Source organism: Phalacrocorax aristotelis, chromosome 8 (genome assembly GCF_949628215.1).
Source record: "Phalacrocorax aristotelis chromosome 8, bGulAri2.1, whole genome shotgun sequence".
NCBI lineage: Eukaryota > Metazoa > Chordata > Aves > Suliformes > Phalacrocoracidae > Phalacrocorax > Phalacrocorax aristotelis.
Window position 1 is genome coordinate 11,029,993 of NC_134283.1, and position 14,486 is coordinate 11,044,478.

General features: G+C 40.5%; 1 protein-coding gene across 1 annotated transcript; it reads right to left on the reverse strand.

The window, feature by feature from the left end:
- Positions 1-9,880: 9,880 nt before the first annotated feature.
- RRAD (RRAD, Ras related glycolysis inhibitor and calcium channel regulator) lies at positions 9,881-13,841 on the reverse strand. Its single transcript, XM_075101367.1, has 4 exons — positions 13,352-13,841; positions 13,127-13,200; positions 12,280-12,484; positions 9,881-10,764 (listed from the first exon to the last, which is right to left on the reverse strand). Exons 1-4 carry the CDS (start codon positions 13,704-13,706, stop codon positions 10,487-10,489), a joined length of 912 nt encoding a protein of 303 aa, XP_074957468.1. The 5' UTR covers positions 13,707-13,841; the 3' UTR covers positions 9,881-10,486.
- Between the last annotated feature and the right edge of the window lie 645 nt (positions 13,842-14,486).

Genomic DNA, 14,486 nt, shown 5'->3' on the forward strand with positions numbered 1-14,486 from the left:
ACCTAAGCAGGAAACCATTCTCCTACCACATGGTTCTTGGAGGCATTCAGGTTTTTTCTTATTCCCAGCCTCAGGACAAACCCCCAAAGTACTCTCTGTTTTCATTAGGGAGGTGGAGGGGGAGTGAAAAGGAATCTCATCAAGCAATGATTCTGGAAGCTAGAGCAAATGGATCCAGATCCATCCATATTCCACCTGCTAAACTAAATTGGAATGGTTCTGAATTATGAAAGACAAGTGAAAAAACCATAACATTCACCTGTAAGCTCAGTGCTCCAACCATCCAAGTAGCAGGCATTTTAGGATGGCTTGCTTTTGGGGCTTAAAAATTCCTTAGATGTATTGGGTCTCTTCTGTATTGCAGAGGTATAGGATGGTTTATGTTTCAGTACAAAAAGAAATCATATGTGGACACAGAAAAGACAAAGAAGCTCCAGATAAGATGGGATTACATTATACCATAAGTCTATTTATCCAGCTTTTTAAGAATTCAACAGCTAAAATGGCAAACAAATTTTGAAAAAAAAAAAAAAAGGCAAAAAAGTAAAGCAAGCTAATTACTCTAGGCAAAGCTTGACAGAGGGCAAGAGTGTCCTGTGCTGCAAATTTATAGAATGTCTTCTTTTTTAAAATAATCATGCTACTAATGAGAATACAAAAAATGTCACACAGTTAAACTTATTAACTGTCTAAACAAATTGTTTAGACAATTAAACAAATTGTTGTTTCTCTGGATACGAGCCAGTAGATGGATATGAATTTAATGGTTCATTTCATAAAGTATTCTTAGTGAAGAGGAAATAAAGAGATAATTCATTAAAAAGAAAAAAAAACCAACCAAACAAACAAAAAACCAAACCAAACCCCACAACCTGTATCCAGTTCTCTTCCAAAATCAGTGCAATTATTTTTTTTATTTATTCTGTTGTAACTCAGAAGATAAGACTCAGAAGCAAGTTCATTGTGGTTCTCTAGCTTGCAAATGGGTGCTTTCCACAGATGACAGAGATCCACGATACTGCCAGTCTTTAATTTCTAATAGAAGTGAGATTCCAACATAATCATTCCTCTCCAAAAGGTAGAATGGGTAGAATGTTATGCAAAATTTCAGCTATCCCTTTGAAGAATTTGCAGAATTTAGACTTAGAATTATGTGTTAGAACTCTATACCTTTCTTTGGAAAACTAACTCTTAGCTCTATTCTGCTGTGTTGAAAGTTGTATGTCTGTGTGACATTAAGTTTATGATTTTAATGATTTCTTAACTGATGAACTGTAAGTGCTGGGAATATTCCAAAACAGGGTTGAATTTATTAGCTATTAATGTAATTCCTCTTTCTTGTTCCAGTAGTGGATACCTGATATGTCTTATTTTTATGATTCCTGAAATTAAGGAAAAGGGATCATCAGTGGACGAATTATTTGGCTTTGGTTTTGATTAGTTTAGAGAACTATCCTGTGCTTGTTCATGTCTTTGCCACAGTGTATTTATGTCTTACAGAAATTGCCCTGCAATTATTTTGTTTTCAAAATGTAGTCCTGATCCTGCAAACATACCATGCGTTTTCATGAGATGACATAGACGCTCCTACAATGCCAAATTATATTTTTGTTTTCCCTGTACTATAGCAAGAACATAATTCCAAACCAACAGCCTTTTAAATATTCAATCAATTTCACATGTTCAGTGTACCCTGCTGACATGAAGCGTGTGTTAGTGTTACCAAAAACAGGGACTAAATCTGCTGACTCTCCAGAAAAGAGCAGGAATTGTCCTGTGATCTTAATAATATTATTTACATAAACAGTACTCAGTTGAATAAGGAATTATAAAGCTAGGTGTACATTTAGCAATGGTGGTTCTGTGCCTCCTTTGCCATACAGATAGGGATGGATGTAAGGAGTATTAGGAATTTCAGCTGGGTTTTTTTTTCTGTTCATCCTTGTGGAAATTACAAAGGATAAGTGAAACACAGATATTAAAATGCAGTTAGTGTTCTTCATCTATTATTCACCAAGTGACCTTAACAAGCCATTTTCAATGTCATGTAAAATATTTTAGAGCTTTTAATGGTTTTGGCAGCTTTTCTCACAGAAATACAGTTAAATTCAAGGAAGAGTACAGAAAACTGCCTAAACTGTATTGCTTTGGTTAACCAATCTCAGCGAGGATTGATTCCCTGAAATGGATTGGATTTTGCTGGATTATGCTAGTACCAGGTTGAGTTTGAATTAAACCTCTATCCTGCTGTTGGGAAAGAAAGCTTTACAATCAGTGAATTAAAAATAGCCCTTGCTTTGGTGGGGGGAGAGGAGGAAGGGTGAAGGTGGTGCTTTGAGATGCAGGAAGTTTCCCACCAAGCATGGCATGGAAGAACAAACTCCTGCTTGAGCAGCTTAGAGACTTTTCACTCAGTCTTCCTCAGGCACAGCTCCTCACCAAAGCCAGCAAGCCCCATACTGCAGTTTCTTCTTGAAGCAGCTCAGAGACAAGAAGTTAGTACAAGTCATGTTTTTATTCCTCCTCTGATTGCCCTCCCTTTCTCTGCTTCAACCCAAGAACTCCTGCATTTGGCTGCAGAGTTTGGGAAGGGAACCATTGGCAGCAGGATGTGATCAAAAAGTGCACACTGCAGCTACAGGTGCATTTACAGCTACCAGTGCACACCACAGGTTTTCTCTGGCCTGTTTATTCACTCCATCCCCTACCTACAATTTCAGCTGTGAAGTCAGAGGAGGTTTGCTTCATAAACACTCCAGCTCTGCCCTTGAATGGAAATACCAGGTTACATATAGCTTTCATTTCAATGCTTTCCTTTTTGCTCAGTCTTTTTATATGACTTCTGTGGGCGCCAACATAGAGTCAGTCTTCCTATGATACCTGAAGTCAAAATTCTAGAAAACTCAATGTAAAACAAATGTGATTTTATAGACATAATTTTACCTTCAATACTTGCCACCAAACATGCCCCATCTAGCATAAAACTGAAACTTTAGAGTGCCTGAATGCTTCAAAAGCTCTTAAAAACAAGTCTACAAAATAGTGACATTTATTAATGAGAATAATATTAAAAATCTTTGTTTGGCCAAGAAAGACCTGAAGTTACCACCCAGAATACTAATTGCCTTTACAATATTTACAACATCCAAACTTCTGTCAAAACTTGTCTGTGGTTTGTTCTTTGGGGCCTGACATCTGCTCTATATCATACTCCCCAAATGAATACCGTATTAGCAGATATTTAAGCATAGTCATTCAAAAAGAAATGTATAAGCAGAAAAGCAGGCAAAACATTCATGACTGCAGGGCTCACTTCAAAGGCCGGAGACCTCTTTCTTCACGTTGGTAGGAGGGACAGGTGAGAGCAGTGCAAGTTTAAAGGGGTCACAGTCCAAGCCAGCAGAAAAGAGAGAGAAAACCAACAACCTCCCAACTTCTCTGATTAAAAGAAAACACTCCTTAACCCATATTACTTTTGAAGGGCAGAACGTTACTTTGGGAGTGAAATAATAAAGACACATTAGTTAATTATTTACCTTGTAATTAAAAATGAACTAATTACTAATCAAGTCAGGATCTGTAGAATTTAACTAAGAATTTAATTTACAGCTCATTTTCTGAAGGCTGAGTACAAAATTGTTCATTAAAAAGCTCTTAACACTTTTTTGGCTTAGAATATGTTTCAGGATATAGCATGCTGTTTTCTAGAACCCTTTAAATGGATCTAAAAACAGTTGGAAATTCTGCTAATGAAACCTCTGGGAAGGTAGAAGGTATGCTGGTGCATGTTTGCATCCTAAATCTTTGCTCTTGAGGACTTGGCCATTTAGAGTTTTGCTCTGATACTTGATGAGCTCAGCTTTTGAATAAATGTTGTGCAGACATGCATGGATGCTTTAGGTCTACAGTATCTTGAAAAAAATAAACAGTGAATAAGAGATCTCCTGGAGGCATTATTTGCTTACTCAGCACTATCGCTTTATTTTTTGTGTTTATTTCACTTCTATGCTATAACTTAGATTTTTAGTATTATCTTTTGAATTACTATATAAGAGAAAAAAGAAAGAAAACCAGTCCTGCAGGTAATGGCTGCATATAGAAGCATTTGTTGTGTATTTGTCATAAATATGAATTGAGTGTCTTTACTTGCACAAGTGAAAGCTTATTTTTGGCTATGACAAAAAAGTAGAGTGAAAACAGCCTAGTGTTGTAGTTTCTGTTTTGTCTACTTTGCACTTTATTACAGCCAGTTGCTTTAGATCTGCTGCAGAGTATCGAGAAAAAGACAGAAAATACTTATTATTGATAAACTCTAATGAGTTCTGTGTTTTCTTTGTTTCTCTAACCAGTTTTTCCTTTTTGAATTTAATGGACTGCCACAGTGCTGTGGACTGAGAGTTGTAAACACTGCATAGAAATGTTAATTTAGTAAATAAAATATTTTCATTAGTGTTTTTAAAATCATGGAAACTTCCATTGCTCATATCTTCACCTAACTTCTTTTCCTTGAGATCTCATGCATCAGACTTCTAAGATTTTCCATATGGGACTGGGTAGGAAGGATAGAGATCCAAGAACTCTATGAATAGTCAAAGGGCAGAAGAGCATACACAACAATACTCCATAGCTGAAAAGATTTCCATTGAAAAAAATGACTATAGGGTAAAAATGAGAGGTGGCTGTCAGATTGCATAAGTTTTTTCTTTTTTCTCCATGTGCAGATTAGCTAAAAATCTTCCATTCCCTTTTGACTTGCAAATGCAACAGTACCCCTGACATTCAAGGAGAGAGTAATTTAATTTGCTATGCTGTCTTAATCAGGGACTTATGTGCAGCAAAATCTGACATTTTTATCTCGACTATATTATGTAAAACAATGAGCTGGGGGACCAGGTTCATGTCACAGCTGTTGACAGCTAATGTTTTTCAGTAAGTCGTGCAGCAGCAGAGGAGTGCCACTTTCCCGTTCCCACCATACTGCTGAGCCAGTGCTGCAAGGGTGACAATGTGTAATAATGGAGGTTGGAAAAATAAAATTGAAGTTGACATGAAAAGTGTGTGACAAAGAAACCCTACAACTGAGATATAGCTGAAAAATCTGTGAGAAAGTTGTTCAGCACCTGGCTGATACCCAAAGAGAGTTACATTATTCTTTTAATTGAAGAAGGTTTCTCAATAAATTCCAATGGCAGGCCTGTAATGAAGTGGAGCTGATGCAAGTTGGCACCATTTTAAATTCACCGTATGTTCTAGTTCAGTTAAGATATATTTCTGTTGCTTTATGCTTTTTGCATCCTTGATCTGCAAGAGTAATAAATCGGGCATGATCTCTTGCAGTTACAATTGCAGTGTCAAATGCACTAAACTGTTGTGGCCTGAATACTTGTAATAAGATACCTGAATACCTGCAATTACAAATTTAAAGATTATTCTTGTAGAGCAGCCCAAAATCAAGCAATGCTGCTGACTTTAGAGTGAGTTCAACAAGCTTTGTAGCTAGCCAAGAAGCATGCAACAAAGTAAAGCATTTTCAGCATTAGTCACGTCCAACCCTATTTAAAGCTTTTCTAGATCATCGCTTCACCGAAAAATATACGGGAACCCAGGCCTGAGCACAGAAGTTATGTGTTCATTTTGACCTAGCCACTTTAATTAATGTGGCTGTATTTCCTACTACCTGGATCTCCTGAAAGCTCTTTATTAAGCATAATGCGTTACAATAACCCAATTTAGACGTGACAAAAATTACTGTTCTTCTGCCAAGGCATCTGCTGAACTGAAAACTGTCATTCCCAAAGTAAGGGTCACAACCTTCAGCAGGACTGCAAGCCTAACAATAGTATAATTATTTATGCTAGCGTAATGGGGTTGATGAAAGCAGGGCTTACTGCCAGAAACAAGCTGAGGAGATTTTTATGGGTCTGACTAGACTATTCTGAGCAGAAGCACTTGCTCTCCAAATGTTGTCCTTTCTCTAGCTTCTGTTTGGACCTTAGAGAAGCTTTTATAGGAGAGTGAGAAATTAATATCTTCAAATGTATTCTATTTATCTCAGTCTCTGAATCTGATAAATTTTAGTTTAGATTAAGATTTTCTTCAGCTCCTGTGATAATATAGGAAGTATTAGAAAAAAAAATCTGTAGGCTCCTAATTGGTTTCCAATGATTCATTCAGATAGCACATTTATAAATAGATAAAAAAAAAAGAGGAGAGGACAGCCTTTAAAATGTACACAGCCCATTTTACCCAGTGGCCAGAACATTTTTGTGGTACATAATTAATACTATTTTGTTGCTGAAGAACCTGGTATTGAAGTAAATTTCTTAGCCTGCCTCCTACCTTATAGTGCTAGAATCCTTAGTACATTTTTAAGTCAAACAATGTTGTTCCTCCTTGGATTCTGAACAGTGGGTTAGAGAAATCTTATTTGCAGATAAGCAATGGCCATTTGTTCACTCTTTTTATCTTTTACTTCTCTGTTCAACACCCATGTCATAGAGCACAAGGACAGTTAACATAATTTGCTATTTCCATTTTTAGAAATTAATAACTTCAGTACTATTGGAGTTCAGATGTTCCTTTATGCAGAGGGAGTCAAATTGTCCATTGTAATGTTAGAGATCATGTGGTGAATGATAAAATAAATTGTGGTCCTGGAATGCACGAATATCACCTTTGACTGTGACTGCAGATTCAGTGAGGTCTCTCTGATGTACAAGCAGTTAAACGTGTACATTTTCTCTGAATAAAATTAAGAGTACTAAAGCAAATTTCAGCATAATATAAATATTACCCCACTTTTTTTAGACTATGTCTTAGCAATCTTTTATCATAAACTGGATTCTTAATCACTGTCAATTCACTATACTTCCCTTTTCACTGTAATGAGCAGTGATGTTATGCAATGTTACTATGTAGATCATGCTCTGTTTTTTCTAGTCCTATTTTGGGAAAATATATCTGGGTAAAATCACATTTTTGGTGATGCTAAGTCTTCCCCCAGCAGTTAACATTTTGCCTATATTTATGTGACATGAATTTACACTTGGTGGTTTTGGCAGATGGAGGAACGATTTTCCTCACAATTTTCATATGGTGAAGAATTTACAAGGAGCTAGTTTAGCAATAGCAAGCAGAGGAGGCTTTGATTTGTTTACTTAGCATATGTGTCACATATAAAAGGCAATGTCCTTCCACTGTAGTTGCTAATAACTAACTGTTCCAAAGGGATTTGTGCCAACACAAAATCCACTGCCACAATTAGCAGTAATAGGAACTTCAGCTGGCAGCAGCAGTGAAGGCAATAAAGGTTAAATGACTGTGTGAACTGTCCCTCCAAATTAAAACTGATGTACACTGGTAAAAAATAAGAAAACTCACACCACTGTTACCCCTTACACTCTGTTTTACTCTGGTAATAATTAGAGAAAATACTGCTGTCTGGGACTCACTATTTTTCGTATGGCATAGATTCACCCCATTAATGACAAGAATCTGAGTATCCATACTAATAAAACACCTCACATTACAAAAACCTATAGATTACTTTCAAATGCTTGAGGATACAAATAACCTTTTGAAGAAAGTCAATTTTCAGAGGCATTTGTCGGTTAGGTGCCTGTTACTTTCTTCTAACTGGTCTTGCGCATGTACTTCCAAAAAGTCTGCTTGGAAATTCCATTAAATGATGTCCAAGAAATAAATTATTTTCCTGGGTAAAAAAAATCTTCCAAGAGCTACAAAATCTATACAAAATAGTATTCATGGTAATACTTCTATAGCATAGAATATGATCTTGGTCTAGAGCAGATTATTGTTAGAGCTGCAACAGCAACAAGCCTGCCCCCTTTTCATGAACCACAGCTGAATTATGCTAATTCTTGTACAAACGAATGAAAAAATTAGTTTAATGAGGATTTGAATAAGTATTTTATTGTACAATATTAACTGATAGAATCCATTATAGATTAGCCCAAGTCTCTTTAGAGTGATTCACAGTTTATTGTCTGTGTCCTATACAACATACTTTCAAAATACAAATTCTTTTCCACAGTTTAAATGAACCTCTAGCAATGTGCTAGAGCACCTCAGAAATATTTTAGGCCTAAGAGTTGTCCAAACCTAATCTTTGAATGCATAAACACAGTAAAACATCTCATTTGTAGGTCCGAGCATGCAAAAGCACAGCTGTTAACCATGACCTTGAAGAGGCTTTGCAGTTGCAGTTATGTTGCAGCAGTAAGAGAGACGCACCTTTGTAACACTTTGCACACGAATGCTGTATCTTAAACTTGGGGTTTGCATCCCCTTCCTTGTATTTATTATGGAAAGAATTAAATCTCACAAGCCAGACATGTCAGTCCTCTCCTGGTCATTCTGAAAGCACAGGGCAACCAAAAGACAGAAGGTTTGCAAGCATACAGGGAACACCACATAGTTTTGTCAGTAACTTTAGCATGTACATGAATAGGTACGCGCCAAATTTATGCACATGAATTTGGACGTTCTTGCTGTGGAGTTTTCAGGGCTAGAGCAACTGCTTTGGTGTTGACAGTTAAAAGCTCCCATGTAAATAGACACCTGGTGCCATACTCTGAGTGGTTAGACATTCCAGTGGCAATAGTTTGCCAGGAAGCAAGGCTAGTGGAAAAAAAAGCCAAATCCAATTAAAATGTATCATCAGGCAAATGTGAGTTTTGGCAGCAGAACAGAACTTTTCACTTTAGACTTCACTCAGGATGCAAAGTAAACACCCTTCCTCATAGGAAATGCGACCTGCTACCAGCAATGTATGCTAAACTGTGCATCTAACCAGTTAGGTCCACCAGCAGCACATCAGGAGACACTAATTCCACAGAACATTACCTACACAAAACAGATGCAATTTCCCCCAGTACTAACTGTTCCCCGATGAGTGTCCAAGCGCTGGTCTAACCCTGTGGAGAATTGTTTGTTCAAGCTTGGGGAAGCTCAACTTAAGGTGTAACAGCTGATGTGATGTGCCTGCTGTATGGGAAAGGTCAGCCCCCATAAAGCAAACAAAGCTCACAGGCAGCTGGAACACACTCTGTATGAACTGGGCTCAGGCAGGGACAAGTAGAAAGAGATGGAAGAGCATATGTTTTACTGGTTTTGAAAAGTGAGTTTATGGATGAATTTAAGAGAATATATCCTATGAAAAGGAATTTATAAAGCAAATACAGTAAGTCCAAGTTTTTCACTGAGACATGATTGCTTTTTAACTTCATGAAGAGCAAATAGGGAAAAACCATGGCAACACATTAATTATAACACAGTAAAATGAGCATGAAAACTCTAACAGCACTCAAGCCTACCATACACTACAGCTGAAGCCTTTCAACTTCTTGAAACCACTGGAAGGCATCTACAGGCTTGTAGGTATACTGGAAAATTACAGTGCTCCCAGAAAAAAAAAAAAAATAAAAACCCAAAACAAAATAAAACCCAACCCCCTGCATTTGCTTATTGGCTGTAACACAAGACCTTCAAGCCAGGAGAGGACTTAAAAAGTAGGACAGTTCAGGCTTCAAATTATCAGTATAGATGCAAAACATCTAACTAAAGGTATTCCCATCAGAGCTGACAAGAACCAGGTTGAAGACAAACAATAATATGAAGGGTCAAGGCATCCCTTCCCCATGAGCTCTCAAAGTAGAATGTTCATAAAAGCAGGGTTTACTTCTTAAAGAAACTGTCTGTTAAGGAAAAGGACACAGGATATTCTGGATTCATCTTGTTCCAGAACTTTATCACATGTCAATCTGCATAGTCTGTATATAACATTCTGTACATTGAAAAAAGGTCAGTACAAAAATACAGCTCTCATTCTTTACCCATACTATGAGAAAAGCACAGTTCATTATAACAGGAAATAATACTTTATTATAAAATCTGCATGTAAACAAGTAACAAATTAATTGAATAACAGTTAATGGAAGTGCAAATTAACTTCATAAAATGATATCTGTTCTATATATATAATATATATAATTTGTTTTCTCCCATTCTAATGTGGTTCTACTCCCCCCTCCCCACATTTAAGTTTAAAAATATTTATCATTGCTTGCTTTATACTAAAAAGTGTACGAGCCTGCGTACAAGTTTAGGTTTTGCTCTGCAAACAAGACAAGTCTATGGTGATACTTATCATTCTTTATCTTTGTATCTCTGGCATCCACAGGACAAGAGGATATATAACATATGTACACAGTGAAAATGTGGGCATGTCAAGCCACTTATTTAAAGTCAGTTCATTTACTTGCACGCATTGAAACTTGAACCATTTATCAATGAAGCAGACATTGTAGCGTAACTTCCAGACTTGCTTGCGCATCTTAAGGCATTAATGAGAGTCTCAATTGATAAGTCATTCTTGTTATCACCATGAAGATCATCTGTACGCTTCTTGTAACAGTCAAATGTTTGTTCATCACCCACGTGCAACATCTGGCCTTGCCGAAAGCTTCTAAAGCACAGATAAGTCATGGCAAGACTTTGATTTTGCTTTGAAAGCCATCTTCTTATTGTTCTTTGCCACAATTCTCCCAAGGAATCGCTTTGCCTTTTTGCCTATGCTTTCTCTTCTTTTTGTGTTAGCCATTCTCCTAGCATTGTCTTCTTTACTGTCTTTGCGAAGTCTAATTTGCCGAACAATACCTTCGAACAGGTCCTTGACATTATGATGAAGAGCAGCAGAGGTCTCGATGAATTTGCAGTCAAACACAACAGCACAGGCCCGTCCCTCTGGATGGAAAGAGGAAAAGGGAGATGACTGGAGACAGACATTTTTCTCTACATATATACTTGCAGAAAAACAAAACAAAAATTTACTTTAAGTAAGGAAAGTGCCTTCAATGCCACGAAAGAGCTTTACTACATGGTAGGAGAGTCCAAATCTGCATGCACGGTTTTGCCCTCTTACTCTTCTTGGGTTTGCTGTGGTATAGTCAGAAATCTCATTTGCCTGGTGGTATTGAATGCAAGGCAGCCATAGTCCTCTAGGCAGACCACCCCTATATTTTAAGAGCTAAAGCTGGTGTAGGACAGGCACTTGGATGCATGCTTGCTGTTTGATAGGGAACAGTGAGGTACAGAAAGAAACGATTGTTTCTTCTGGAAGTTGTTGAGCAATTATGCACCTCTGTCTTGCTGTAACAAGTGAGCTTTCCACACTAGCTACAAAGGGATCTGATAGAGTCCACAAGGTAGAGACATTGAACAGATCACTAGAGGTCATGAAGTTGTACACCATTGGATTTGACTAGGACTGCATTCAAATGCAAGATGCTCAATGTTCCAGATGTAAGCATTCAACTCTGGAACACTGCTGCAGTGCAAATTTCCATATTCAACTTGTGGTAAATAACAGCAAGGTTATAAACCTGACTGAAGTACTGATGCTGTGACTAGGACAGGTCAACCATGCACTGCCACTAGCCTGTAAAAAGTGAGTTTCCTGATGAACTCCAGCCAATTCCCTGTGCAGGCATTTAACACAGGGAACATGGCATAACCAGAAAGCAAGAGATGATTCATCATCATCAAGGCACTGATATTTCAGAGTATTTTTCCCAGTGAAACAAAACAAACCAAAACCACCACATGTTTAAATATGTGAAATTAATATTGTGGTGTTGGCAGTAGTTATTGTGCTCTGGTTCCTGAAACACTAGCTGGAACTAGCTGAGGAAGTTCTCACTGACCACAACAGGAGACCATATACAAAAAGCCTTTAAGTTGTGTGAGCCGGGTCCCACCAGCTCAACTCAAATGTGATGAAATCACTTCCAGAAGAAAGAGGGTTGTACAGGCAGTATGGGATCACCCTTTTCAAAGGCTGCCTGGGTACTACGACGTGGCACTCATGTTCCTTGAAAAGCATAGCTTGAGCTATCAAATCTTGAGACTAGCAAGTGCTACTGCACTTACAATATACTATTAAACCCTTTCAGTTAACACTGACCAAGAATGAATCCTCCACAAAACAATACGCTAAAGCTGCAGCTCTAATGCTTTTTTTCCCTCTTGTACTGCTGTTCAGAGCATTGTCCTGTACAGTCCCAAAGCTTCACCCACCACCATCTCCACGGTTTTCTGTGATACCAAGTCCCTCAGCACAAGCCAGCTGGCTTGATTTCTCCAGTATGCCTAGAATAATCTATTTTTCTAAATCAAAACCAGACCATTTATCAGCCATGATCCTCCATAGCCTTTGCTACTAATTTAGACACTACTGTATAAGTGAATAGTGTCTCTTACCATCCACTGAGACTTCCCGGGACCTGACCAGATCACTTTTATTGCCCACAAGGATAATAGGAATATCTTCTGTTTGCCTTGCTCTTCTTAGCTGGATTCTGAGCTCAGAAGCCTTTTCAAAACTAACTTTGTCTGTCACTGAATATACAATAATATAGGCGTCTCCCATTTTCATACAGTGGTTCTGAAGCCATTGGCTGTCATCCTAAAACAAAAGGCAAGAAACAGATTTATTGCACCGAAAAAATCTGTCTTGGTTTTGGCACTAAGCAAGCAGCTGTGTGGTGCTTGGCTGCTAACTGAGGCTAAACCACAACATTATCTAACACTGATTAATGATTTAATTATTGTAAGCACCTTAAAGATATTTTTCTTAGCTTTATTACAAAGTCAGTAAAAGTAAGTCAGCCTCCCAATTTTTTAAAAGATTTGTTTCGTAATACATTTTAAATAACCAAAATTCTCTTGTTTCCAGAAATAATATCAGTGATATTATCACTGATCAGATTGTTATCTCTAATTTTACAGTAATACCCTCGGCTGCTCATGTAAGCTGCTGCTTATTCAAAGCATTAAGGGACTCACACTCCAGCCTTACTGAGGTTTTTTTTAATTGCCTGCCTAGCTACAAGAAATTAATGGCAGGAGAGAACATAGACAGCACAAATACTAATTTTTTAATGTCACTTTTTTAATGCTACTGATCTGATCAAAGAAATAGGCAGGCATAGTTGTTCCGTTTCTACTGTGGGTTTTTTTTGGTTTTTTTTGTTTTTTTTGTTTTTTTTTAAAAGAGTGAACCACTGACCAAGCCATAAAGAAAAAAATATTTTAAACCCATAAGTACCTGCTCCCATATGTCAAACACCACGAGAGATGCTTCTTCTCCATCAACTATAATTGATCTGTCGTATGTATTTCCTACGGGGAAAAGAACAAGAAAAAAAGAGTTCAGAGAAACGAAGTTATTCTTCTCCACCCCTGCCGGCCGTCTGGGGGGCTGCCCGGGAGCGGCGGGGACCGGGAGCCCGTCCCGCTCCGCCGGGTGTCCCGCACCGCCCCGCGTCCTCACCGGCCTCCTCCGCCTCCGCGCAATCCTCCACGCCGCCGAAGATACGGGCCAGGCTGGTCTTGCCGACGCCGTGCTCGCCCAGCAGGATCACTTTGTAGAGGCTGCTGTCGGAGTCGCTGCCCGAGGAGATGACGGAGTCGGAGGAGTCGGAGGCCCAGCTCTCCCGGTGCGCCTCGCCGGGGCTGTACGAGGTGCAGCGCACCAGGCCGGAGAGCTCGCCCTGCGGCAGGGCGGCCCGCAGGTCCCGCTCGTCCACCGGCATGCTGCGCCGGTGCAGGTGCTGGTGCGCGGAGAAGGGCATGCTGCCGCGCCGCTTGTCCAGGTAGCGCAGCTTGTCGCCGCGGTTCAGAGTCATGGCGGTGCCGGGCTGCGGCCGGAGGGGAGAGCAGAGCGGAGCTTACCTCGGGGCGCTCCGCGCACGGAGGGAGGGAAGGAGTGGGCGAAAGGTCCCCCGCCGTCAGCCGCCGCGGGAGCTCCCTCAGCCAGCGCTACCGCCACCCCGCTCCGCGCCCCTATTTATGGCTCCGCCAGCCCGGCCCTCCCCGCCGTGACGCGCGCCGGGCGGCGCCCCGCCAGCGCGGCCGTGGGCGCCGCCCTCCGCCCACGGCGGCACCGCTCGGCTCGGCTCGGCTCGGCTCGGCTCGGCTCGGCTCGGCTCGGCTCGGCTCGGCTCGGGGAGCCCCGCGGGGGGCGGGGGACACCCACACGGCCCCGTGTGCTGGCGGCGGGGCTCCCCTCCCGCGGCACGGCTGGGCAGGGCGGGCGACGTGGGGAGGCGAGGGGTGGACGCGGAGCGTTTCAGTGGGAAATACCGTCACGCGTGGCGAGTGGAAGGCCGTGCAGGCAGGCTGGCGGGTCGTGCCCGGCCCGGGACGCTTTTCTTTCCTGACGCTCGCCCGGGTGGGATGAAGACGGCGCTGGCTGCCTGCGCCGCCCGTTCCCGCTCCCGCCGGGCGTGAGGGAGCGCGTGGTGTGCGCTCGGTTTCCTCGGCTTGTTGGGCTCTGTGCCACTGCCCAGGAGCCTGGGTCCAGTCCTGGTGCCTACAGCAGCGTTAGGAAAAATATTTGCAAATTTGCAACATTTGCGTTACTGCGTGCTCGCTTTACTTAATGTTTAGGAGCGGGTTATGAGAAA